The sequence below is a fragment of the Eriocheir sinensis genome, unplaced genomic scaffold, assembly GCF_024679095.1.
Source record: "Eriocheir sinensis breed Jianghai 21 unplaced genomic scaffold, ASM2467909v1 Scaffold572, whole genome shotgun sequence".
Lineage (NCBI taxonomy): Eukaryota > Metazoa > Arthropoda > Malacostraca > Decapoda > Varunidae > Eriocheir > Eriocheir sinensis.
Genome location: NW_026111912.1, coordinates 30,144 through 42,500, shown reverse-complemented (window position 1 = coordinate 42,500; position 12,357 = coordinate 30,144). Strand labels below are relative to the sequence as shown.

General features: G+C 41.8%; 1 protein-coding gene across 1 annotated transcript in view; it reads right to left on the bottom strand.

The window, feature by feature from the left end:
* The window catches only part of LOC126993154 (follistatin-like), a gene marked incomplete at its 5' end in the record, with an annotated part of 13,974 nt that extends 6,909 nt beyond the window's left edge, over positions 1–7,065 (bottom strand). The window contains one exon of the mRNA XM_050852013.1: positions 6,853–7,065. Coding sequence (XP_050707970.1) covers positions 6,853–7,065 — 213 coding nt within the window. The remainder of the gene's footprint in view (positions 1–6,852) is intronic.
* Positions 7,066–12,357: the final 5,292 nt, after the last annotated feature.

Below are 12,357 nucleotides of genomic sequence, written 5' to 3'. Positions count from 1 at the left end.
ACGAGAACGAATTAACGACAAGAGGAAAAATAACAAAGGACTAACGAGAACTAATTAACGACAACATGAGGAAAGATAACAAAGGACTAACGAGATCTAATTAACGACAACAAGAGGAAAGATAACAAAGGGGTAACGAGAACTAATTAACGACAAGAGGAAAGATAACAAAGGACTAACGAGAACTAATTATCGACAACAACAAGAGGAAAGATAACAAAGGACTAACGAGAACTAATTAACGACAAGAGGAAAGATAACAAAGGACTAACGAAAACTAATTAACGACAACAACAAGAGGAAAATAACAAAGGACTAACGAGAACTAATTATCGACAACAACAAGAGGAGAGATAAAGGACTAACGAGAACTAATTAACGACAATAACAAGAGGAAAGATAACAAAGGGTTAACGATTACTAATTAACAAGAGGAAAGATAACAAAGGGGTAACGAGAACTAATTATCGACAACAACAAGAGGAAAGATAACAAAGGACTAACGAGAATTGATTAACGATAACGACAAGAGGAAAGATAACAAAGGACTAACGAGAATTGATTATCGATAACGATAACAACAAGAGGAAAGATAACAAAGGACTAACGAGAATTGATTAACGATAACAAGAGGAAAGATAACAAAGGACTAACAAGAATTGATTAACGATAACAACAACGAGAGGAAAGATAATAAAGGACTAACGAGAATTGATTAACGATAACAACAACGAGAGGAAAGATAATAAAGGACTAACGAGAATTGATTAACGATAACAACAACGAGAGGAAAGATAACAAAGGATTAACGAGAACTGATTAACGACAAAAAAAGGAAAGACAACGAATAACGACAACAAAAAGAGGGAGGAAAACGAAGGACTATCGAAAACTCATTAACAACAACAGATAACAAAGAGGAAAAATAACGACGGAGTAACGACCAACTTATCAATGAAAACAAAAACAACAACAAGAGAGAAAAGATCACAAACCCAACAGCTCCTCAAACTCAACCCCCCCCCACCCCCCCCTTCTACCTCACAATCCAGCGCCTCACCTGGCCGCTGCATACCTGAGTGGCACGATGGGATTTTAAACAGGTAATGAAATTAGTCCTACTGCGTACCTGTTAGCCGAGCACCTGAGGGGAGGGAGAGGGGCAGGTGAGTAAAGAGGGGGGCCGAGCAGGTAAGGAGCGGAGATAAACGTATAAGTCTCGGAAGGAGGAGGAGGAGGAGGAGGCGAGCGTGAAGGAAAGCAGATTTTGAAGCCAGGTAAAAGAAGGCATTATTCACGGGCCTCTGTGGGGGGTGAGGCACGTGGGCTCTCTCTCTCTCTCTCTCTCTCTCTCTCTCTCTCTCTCTCTCTCTCTCTCTCTCTTCTATCCCCACCGTCGTTTCTTCTTCCACCAAACCTTTTCTCACTCACAACTTCCCTTCCATCCCATTCCCATTACCAGCCTCTCTCTCTCTCTCTCTCTCTCTCTCTCTCTCTCTCTCTCTCTCTCTCTCTCTCTCTCTCTCTCTCTCTCCCATCCCCACCGTCGTTTCTTCCTCTTCCACCAAACCTTTTCTCACTCACAACTTCCCTTCCATCCTTCCCCTCTCTCTCTCTCTCTCTCTCTCTCTCTCTCTCTCTCTCTCTCTCTCTCTCTCTCTCTCTCTCCCCCTAAGCCCACTAGACGAAGACTGACCGTAACTCTGGCTAACAATAAATCTGAGAAGAATAAATGGTTAACATCAGTCATTCCTTCATTATTTATGTTCCTGAGAGAGAGAGAGAGAGACTGCATTCTTCCAAAATCTCAATATCTTTTCACTCGTCACCTTCATTTAATCTAATCTTCCTTTTTTATCTTCTTCCATTTGAATTAATAAAAAAATAATTCCCCCCATCTCTCTCTCTCTCTCTCTCTCTCTCTCTCTCTCTCTCTCTCTCTCTCTCTCTCTCTCTCTCTCTCTCTCTCTCTCTCTCTCTCTCTCTCTCTCTCTCTCTCTCGGTCTTCCCCCCCTTTCCTTTACCCTTGCCATCTTCCCTCCTCCTCCTCCTCCTCCTGGGTGGTGAGTGATCTCCTAAAATTTAAAACGCAATATAATGGTTCACTGTCACACTCTTATGTTGTACTTGAAGCGAGGAGGAGGAGGAGGAGGAGGAGGAGGAGGAGGAGGAGGAGATTCTTTTAGGTACTTATGAAACTATTTATATATTCCTATCTGTTCTGTTACTGTTAACGATTGAAACGAATTATAAGTGATTAAGATTACGGAGACAGCTGTGTCCAGAGGAGTAACGGAGGAAGAAGCTATTCAACCATAAACAAAAGGTAAGCAAAGGTAAAGTTGAGGGTTCACGCCAAGCTACGCGTTGTCTCAGTGCTCATCTCCGTCTCTTTGGACCTGGCGGGCGTAGAAGGGGGCATGTCAAGGTGAGATTCTGGGCCCCGGGGTGTTTGCGGGGTGACTGGGGTTGTCTAGGGTGTAGGAAGACATCACCCCACACCCCAGGACACAATTTTTTTACAGCAAATGAGACAGTTCAAGGGCAAGAAAATAGGAAATTAAAATGAAAAAAAAGCCCCATGTTTACCAAGGTTGAGATTCTGGGCCCCGGGGTGTTTGTGGGGTGACTGGGGTTGTGTAGAGTGTAAGAAGATATCATCCCACACCCCAGGACGCAATTTTTTTTTTTTTTTTTTTTACAGCAAAGGAGACAGTTCTACGGCAAAAAAAGGAAACAATAATGAAAAAAAAGTCCCAGGTTTCCCCAAGTACCAATTTTATCGACTAGCCCAAAATGGTGACTGGATAGCTGGGTGGGATGTGCTGACCGACCAAGCCGAATCGAATCTGGTCCCGCGGATTCGTAGGTAGGCACTTCCTCTTATTCCTTTATGTCTGTGTTGCTTCCCTTCCTTTATGTCATGTTGCTTCGCTTCCTCTTATTCCTTTATGTTTGTGTTGCTTCCCTTCCTTTATGTCATGTTGCTTCGCTTCCTCTTATTCCTTTATGTTTGTGTTGCTTCCCTTCCTTTATGTCATGTTGCTTCTCTTCCTCTTATTCCTTTATGTTTGTGTTGCTTCCCTCCCTTTATGTCATGTTGCTTCGCTTCCTCTTATTTCTTTATGTTTGTGTTGCTTCCCTTCCTTTATGTCATGTTGCTTCTCTTCCTCTTATTTCTTTATGTTTGTGTTGCTTCCCTTCCTTTATGTCATGTTGCTTCTCTTCCTCTTATTTCTTTATGTTTGTGTTGCTTCCCTTCCTTTATGTCATGTTGCTTCTCTTCCTCTTATTCATTTATGTCTGTGTTGCTTCCCTTCCTTTATTTCATGTTGCTTCTCTTCCTCTTATTCCTTTATGTCTGTGTTGCTTCGCCTCCTTTATATCATGTTGCTTCGCTTCCTCTTATTCCTTTATGTCAGTGTTGCTTCCCTTCCTTTATGTCATGTTGCTTCACTTCCTCTTATTCCTTTATGTCTGTGTTGCTTCCCTTCCTTTATGTCATGTTGCTTTGCTTCCTCTTAATCCTTTATGTCTGTGTTGCTTCCCTTCCTTTATGTCATGTTGCTTCTCTTCCTCTTATTCCTTTATGTCTGTGTTGCTTCGCTTCCTTTATATCATGTTGCTTCGCTTCCTCTTATTCCTTTATGTCTGTGTTGCTTCCCTTCCTTTATGTCATGTTGCTTCTCTTCCTCTTATTCCTTTATGTCTGTGTTGCTTCCCTTCCTTTATGTCATGTTGCTTCTCTTCCTCTTATTCCTTTATGTCTATGTTGCTTCCCTTCCTTTATGTCATGTTGCTTCGCTTCCTCTTATTCCTTTGTCTGTGTTGCTTCCCTTCCTTTATGTCATGTTGCTTCGCTTCCTCTTATTCCTTTGTCTGTGTTGCTTCGCTTCCTTTATGTCATGTTGCTTCGCTTCCTCTTATTCCTTTATGTCTGTGTTGCTTCGCTTCCTCTTATTCCTTTGTCTGTGTTGCTTCGCTTCCTTTATGTCATGTTGCTTCGCTTCCTCTTATTCCTTTGTCTGTGTTGCTTCCCTTCCTTTATGTCATGTTGCTTCGCTTCCTCTTATTCCTTTGCGTGTGTTGCTTCCCTTCCTTTATGTCATGTTGCTTCTCTTCCTCTTATTCCCTTATGTCTGTGTTGCTTCCCTTCCTTTATGTCATGTTGCTTCGCTTCCTCTTATTCCTTTGTCTGTGTTGCTTCGCTTCCTTTATGTCATGTTGCTTCTCTTCCTCTTATTCCTTTATGTCTGTGTTGCTTCCCTTCCTTTATGTCATGTTGCTTCGCTTACTCTTGTTCCTTTATGTCTGTGTTGCTTCCCTTCCTTTATGTCATGTTGCTTCTCTTCCTCTTATTCCTTTATGTCTGTGTTGCTTCCCTTCCTTTATGTCATGTTGCTTCGCTTCCTCTTATTCCTTTGTCTGTGTTGCTTCGCTTCCTTTATGTCATGTTGCTTCTCTTCCTCTTATTCCTTTATGTCTGTGTTGCTTCCCTTCCTTTATGTCATGTTGCTTCGCTTACTCTTGTTCCTTTATGTCTGTGTTGCTTCCCTTCCTTTATGTCATGTTGCTTCTCTTCCTCTTATTCCTTTATGTCTGTGTTGCTTCCCTTCCTTTATGTCATGTTGCTTCACTTCCTCTTATTCCTTTATGTCTGTGTTGCTTCTCTTTCTTTATGTCATGTTGCTTCTCTTCCTCTTATTCCTTTATGTCTGTGTTGCTTCCCTTCCTTTATGTCCTATTGCTTCTCTTCCTCTTATTCCTTTATGTCTGTGTTGCTTCTCTTTCTTTATGTCATGTTGCTTCTCTTCCTCTTATTCCTTTATGTCTGTGTTGCTTCCCTTCCTTTATGTCATGTTGCTTCTCTTCCTCTTATTCCTTTATGTCTGTGTTGCTTCTCTTCCTTTATGTCCTATTGCTTCGCTTCCTCTTGTTCCTTTATGTCTGTGTTGCTTCCCTTCCTTTATGTCATGTTGCTTCTCTTCCTCTTATTCCTTTATGTCTGTGTTGCTTCCCTTCCTTTATGTCATGTTGCTTCTCTTCCTCTTATTCCTTTATGTCTGTGTTGCTTCTCTTCCTTTATGTCCTATTGCTTCTCTTCCTCTTGTTCCTTTATGTCTGTGTTGGTTCGCTTCCTTTATGTTAGTGTTGCTTCCCTCTCTCCGACATGTTCCTTTTTGCCTTCCTTTATTCTGCAGAGGGTTCGTTCTGCATTCGCGAAACTGAGACGAGGACGTGATGGAGGAGGCGAAGATGGGAGATGGATCACGAGGAGGAGGAGGAGGAGGAGGAGATGATGATATTCAATTTGAAGAGTACCGAGAAAAATGACAGGTGTTGAAGGAGGAGGAGGAGGAGGAGGAGGAGGAGGAGGAGGAGGAGAAGGAGGAGGGGTGTAAAGACTACCAAGAAAAGTGGTAAAAGATGCTGGAAGAGAACTAAGAGGAGGAAGACGAGAAAGAGGAGGAGGAAGTCTTGGAAGAGGACTTCGAGGAAAAGGGAGAAGATACCCATTCAGAAGAAGAAGAAGAAGAAAAAGAAGAAAGAAAAAAGAAAGAAGAAACAAAACAAGAACAAGGACGAGAAAGAAGGAATTAAATGTGGAAATAAAACTATAAAAATGACAACGAAATAAAAAAAAGAAATAAAAGAAAGAAAGAGAGAGAGACAGATGGATTTTATTACCCTTCAAAGTGTGTATGTATGTGTGTGTGTGTGTGTGTGTGTGTGTGTGTGTGTGTGTGTGTGTGTGTGTGTGTGTGTGTGTGTGTGTGTGTGTGTGTGTGTGAGAGAGAGAGAGAGAGAGAGAGAGAGAGAGAGAGAGAGAGAGAGAGAGAGAGAGAGAGAGAGAGAGAGAGAGAGAGAGAGAGAGAAAGAGAGAGAGAGAGAGACTGAAAGAAGAAAGAGAAGATGAAGAAGAAAAAGAAGAAAAAGAAGAAGAATGAAAGAAAGAAAGAAATATAGATAGAGAATAACGAAAGAAAAATGACACAGGGAAGAATGACAAAATGACAAAGAAAATAATAGAAGCAAATCAAAAGAAAGGAAAAAACGCTTATATGATAAATTATAAAAAAATATCGAAAAAATACAAGAATACTAAAACAAAAAACGACAAAAACAATCTTCCTCTCTATTATACCTCTTCCTCACTCTATTCTATTTTCTCTCTAATCTATTCTTTTTCTCTCAAATTTATTCCTTTCTGTCTTCTATTTCTCTTTCTCTTTAATACGTCTTTTTTTAATCTAAGTTAGATTCCTCTTTCTCTCTAATCTATCCCTCTTTATCTATTCTTCCTCTTCCTCTTTCTCTCTAATCTATGTCTCCCTTTTCTTTATTCCTTTTTCTGACTATTCTGTGCCCTTTTCTCTATAATCTATGTCCATTTTTTCTCTACTCTAACCTCTTTGTAATCTATGCCCAATTATCTCTATTCCTTATTCTCTCTAATCTATGCCCATATTTCTCTCTACTCCACTCCTTTCTTTGTAATCTATGCCCCTTACTCCCTATTCCTCTTTCAAACTTAGAAAGAAAGAAAGAACAAGGACAAGAAAGAAAAAAAATAAATGTGCAAATAAAACTACAAAAATTACAACGAAAGAAAAAGAAATAAAAGAAAGAAAGAAAGAAAGAAAGAAAGAAAGACAAGTGGATTTTATTACCCTTCAACGTGTGTGTGTGTGTGTGTGTGTGTGTGTGTGTGTGTGTGTGTGTGTGTGTGTGTGTGTGTGTGTGTGTGTGTGTGTGTGTGTGTGTGTGTATTTCTCTAATTTATCCCTTATCCGTCTCCAATATACGACTTTCTCATCCCCTTCCCCTCTCCTCTCCTCTGTTGCTACTCACTCTGGCAGGGGCCGTAGTGTGCCACCGAGAGCCGCTGCTTCTTCCGGCACGCGCGCTTCAGCAGGTGGCACTCGCTCTTGTAGGTGCGGTTGTCGGAGCCGCACACCGCTTCCTCGTGCTTCAGGTGGCATTGCGGTGAGCACACACAACGGGGGGCGCCACACCGCACCACGCACTTCCTGTCCTCGCCGCACCGCACCCCCGCACACGTGGCTGCAGGGAGGGAGAGAAAGGCTTAGTCAGGTTGGGTTGGGTTGAGTTGAAATAGACTTAGTTACTTCTGTTTTGGTTTGTTTGGAGTTTGGTTTGGTTTGGCTTGGTTCGTTTTAGTTTGCTTTGAATTTGGTTTGGTTTGGTTGGATTGTTTTGGGTTTGGCTTGGTTTGGTTTAGTTTGGTATGGTTGGGTTGGGTTGTTTTTGGTTTGGCTTGGTTTGGTTTGGTTTGGTTTGGTTTGGTTGGGTTGGGTTGTTTTTGGTTTGGCTTGGTTTGGTTGGGTTGGGTTGTTTTTGGTTTGGCTTGGTTTGGTTTGGTTTGGTTTGGTTTGGTTTGGTTTGGCCTGGTTTGGTTTGGTTTGGTTTGGTTGGGTTGGGTTGTTTTTGGTTTGGCTTGGTTTGGTTGGGTTGGGTTGTTTTTGGTTTGGCTTGGTTTGGTTTGGTTTGGTTTGGTTTGGTTTGGTTTGGTTTGGTTTGGTTTGGCCTGGTTTGGTTTGGTTTGGTTTGGTTTGGTTTGGTTTGGTTTGGTTTGGTTTGGTTTGGTTTGGTTTGGTTTGGCCTGGTTTGGTTTGGTTTGGTTTGGTTGGGTTGGGTTGTTTTTGGTTTGGCTTGGTTTGGTTGGGTTGGGTTGTTTTTGGTTTGGCTTGGTTTGGTTTGGTTTGGTTTGGCCTGGTTTGGTTTGGTTGGGTTTGGTTGGGTTGGGTTGTTTTTGGTTTGGCTTGATTTGGTTTGGCCTGGTTTGGTTTGGTTTGGTTTGGTATGGTTGGGTTGGGTTGTTTTTGGTTTGGCTTGGTTTGGTTTGGTTGTGTGGTGTTGGGTTGTTTTTGGTTTGGCTTGGTTTGGTTTGGTTTGGTTTGGTTTGGCTTGATTGGGTTTGGTTGGGTTGGGTTGGGTTGGGTTGGTTTGGGTTGTTTTTGGTTTGGCTTGGTTTGGTTTGGCCTGGTTTGGTTTGGCTTGGTTTGATTTGGTTTGGTTTGGTTTGGTTTGGTATGGTTGGGTTGGGTTGTTTTTGGTTTGGCTTGGTTTGGTTTGTTTTGGTATGGTTTGGTTGGGTTGTTTTTGGTTTGGCTTGGCTTGGTTTGGTTTAGTTTGTTTGAATGGTTTAATTTGGTTTGATTCGTTTCGTTTGTTCTGTTTGGTGTTGTTTCGGTTTTGTTTGATCTGGTTTGGTATATTTTGGATTGGTTTGGTTTGGTTTCGTTACGGATGGTGTGGTTTGATCTAGTTCAGTTTTTTATTCTTTTCCTTTGTTTTGTTTTGGCTAAGAACATAACATAATGAGCCAGCAAGAGGCCGGTAGCGCTATATAAAGCAGCTCCTGTAAACATAACCCCACCTAACCTCACTATCCATGAACTTATCTTTAGGTTTGTTTCATTTTTGTTGAACTTGGTTTAGTTTGGGTTCAGTTAGGTTTGCTTTGGTATAGTTGGGTTGGAGTGAGGATTAGATTAATTAGATGAGGTTAACTAAGGTGAAATGAAGTAACGTCACACACACACACACACACACACACACACTCTACCACTTTATTCCTTGTTAGTGAAATAAGAGATACATATTTACATACAGACAGACAGGCAGCCAGCAAGCCAGGCAGACATAAAGACGGACAGGCAGGCGGCAGACGCCGACGTAAAGATGAACAAATCAGGAAGGAAGAGAGGAATGCCAAGAGACGGGAAGAGGAGGAAAGAGGAAAGAGGAAGAAAGAGAAAAGAAAACTCTTGGCAACTCTATTATGCTGATTTTTGCAATGGAAGCGAGGACGAAATCACAGAGAGAGAGAGAGAGAGAGAGAGAGAGGCTGATATACAGGATGGGCGCCTTTACCATACCAAATTATATATATATATATATATATATATATATATATATATATATATATATATATATATATATATATATATATATATATATATATATATATATATGGCATCTAGCCAAAAACATCTCCAACTTCACTTCTTCATCTTTTCCTCCTCTCCTTAGTCCTGACGGTAGCACCGCCGTCTCATTTATCTCCAAGACTGAACTCTTCTCTCAAACTTTTTCTAAAAACTCCTCCCTGGACGATTCTGGGCATATTCCTCCTACTCATCCCCCCTCTGACTCCTCTATGCCTGTTATTAAGATTCTTAAGAATGATGTTTTCTATGCCCTCTCTGGCCTCAATCCTCAGAAGGCTTATGGACCTGATGAAGTGCCTCCTATTGTCCTTAAAAACTGTGCTTCCGTGGTGACACCCTGCCTGGTCAAACTCTTTCGCCTCTGTCTTTCAACATCTAACTTTCCTTCCTGCCAGAAGTATGCCTTCATACAGCCTGTGCCTAAGAAGGGTGACCGTTCCAATCCCTCAAACTACCGTCCCATAGCTTTACTTTCTTGTCTATTTAAAGCTTTTGAATCAATCTTTAACCGGAAGATTCAAAAGTACCTTTCCACTTCTGACCTTCTATCTGATCGCCAGTATGGGTTCCGCAAGGGGCGTTCTACTGGTGACCTCCTTGCCTTCCTAACTGACTCTAGGTCATCCTCTCTGAGCCGTTTCGGTGAAACCTTTGCTATTGCGCTGGACATATCAAAAGCCTTTGATAGAGTCTGGCACCTACAAATCTTTGCTTTCCAAACTAGGGGAGGCGGTGGCTGAGTCGACAGAGTGACAGCGCCGCGTTCAGGAGGACGCGAGTTCAATCCCCGCCCAGTGCCACCAAGCTGGGATTTTTCAGCCGCCGCCGAGTGGCTTAAAACTACCCACATGCTGTCCAGAAGACCACCTATCAACCCGGACTCTAGATTCTAGAATTTAAAGATGAGCCCCAGGAGGGCAGCATGAGCCAATGCAAGATGGCGCCACTATAAACACTCGCCTGCGCCAGAACGGGCTGGGCCGACCATCAGGCCCCACCGGGAAGAAGCCTTGGGCCGACCATTAGGCCCCACCGGGAAGAAGCCTACCGGCGCAATAGGCCGCGACATAAGAAAAAAAAAAAAAACTACCCTCCTACGGTTTCTATCCTTCTCTCTGTACCTTTATCTCCAGTTTCCTTTCTGACCATTCTATTTCTGCTGTGGTAGACGGTCACTGTTCTTCCCTTAAACCTATTAACAGTGGTGTCCCGCAGGGCTCTGTCCTATCTCCCACTCTCTTTCAGTTGTTCATTAATGATCTTTCCAAAACAAACTGTCCTATCCATTCTTACGCCGATGACTTCAGTTTGCTTTACTCAACTTCTTTTAATAGAAGACCCACTCAACAGGAACTAAACGATTCCAGGATGGAGGCTGCAGAACGCTTAGCCTCAGACCTTACTATTATTTCTGGCTGGGGCAAGAAGACCTGGTGTCCTTCAACGCCTCAAAAACACAGTATCTCCACCTATCCACTCGACATAATCCTCCAGATATCTATCCCCTATTCTTCGACAACACTCAGCTATCACCTTCTTCAACACTAAACATCCTCGGTCTATCCTTAACTCAAAATCTCAACTGGAAACTTCATATCTCTTCTCTTCCTAAATCAGCTTCCTCGAGGCTGGGCGTTCTGTATCGTCTCCGCCAGTTCTTCTCCCCCGCACAGATGCTTTCCATTTATAGGGGCCTTGTCCGGCCTCGTATGGAGTATACATCTCACGTGTGGGGGCACTCCACTCACACAGCTCTCCAAGACAGAGTGGAGTCTAAGGTTCTTCGTTAATCAGCTCTCCTCTTGTTACTGATAGTCTTCTACCTCTTAAATTCCGCCGCCATGTTGCCTCTCTTTTTATCTTCTATCGATATTTTCATGCTGACTGCTCTTCTGAACTTGCTAAGTGCATGCTTCCCCCCCTCCCGCGGCCCCACTGCACACGACTTTCTACTCATGCTCATCCCTATATTGTCCAAGCCCCTTATGCAAAAGTTAACCAGCATCTCCATAATTTAATCCCCGTCACTGGTAAACTCTGGAACAGCCTTCCTTCGTCTGTATTTCCACCTGCCTATAACTTGACCTCTTTCAAGAAGCGAGTATCAGTAGACCTCTCCACCCTAAATTGACCCTCTCTTTTGGCTACCCTTTACCTTTATCTTTTATAGGAGCGGCGAGATGCGGGCTTTTTTTTGTACTCTTTTTATTGCCTTTCAACCGTGTCCTGTGATGTAATTTATATATATATATATATATATATATATATATATATATATATATATATATATTTTTTTTTTTTTTTTTTTTTTTTACGTCTACGCCTTTAGCACCGGTAGGCTTGCTTGAGGGGCCTGGATGGTAGTCGGCCCCACCCCGTCATGGCGCAGGCAAGTGTTTATAGTGGCGCCATCTTCTCTTGGCTCATGCTGCCCCCCAGAATTCGTTCTTGATTCACTTGGACGGTTTCCTCTAGAGTCCGGGTTGATGGGCGGTCTTCAGGACAGCATGTGGGTAGTTTTAAGCCACTCGGCGGTGACTGAGAAATCCCAGGTGGTAGAGTGGGGATTCGAACTCGCGTCGTCCATCACGCGGTGAATGCGGCCCCAGCACGCTACCACTAAGCCACCGCCTACCCATAATATATATATATATATATATATATATATATATATATATATATATATATATATATATATATATAAGCGCCTATTTGTGAAGTGTATTGACTTCAGTGACCTGCCCAGGCTGCCGAATGCCCACAACGGCCACGAGGCGACAACTGACTGGCTGCGTGGCTGGGGCGCTGGGAGTACAGTACACAGTGGGCAGGATCCGTTACTGGATTTGAATCCAGCAATCCATTGGCGCCGCTTATATATATATATATATATATATATATATATATATATATATATATATATATATATATATATATATATATATATATATATATATATATATATATATATATATATATATATATATATATATATATATATATATATATATATATATATATATATATATATATATATATACGATAAATAATGTAATTTCGTTGCAATTTTTTGTATTGTTTTTATTTATGTTTATTATTTATTTTATTATTATTATTATTATTATTATTTATTATTATTATTATTATTTATTATTATAGTAGTAGTATTAGTAAGGAGTGTTCACAGGAATGATATCCCTGATCTCAGTGAATCTTTGAATGCGCAATTTAGGTCCTAAGGGTGGTTGCCCTCCCCCCCTGGATCCGCTACTGGAGAGAGAGAGTGAGAGAGAGAGAGAGAGAGAGAGAGAGAGAGATTGTAAGACGCAAAACGAGAAAATGGTGAGATGACAAAATTTGATAAGAGAGAGAGAGAGAGAGG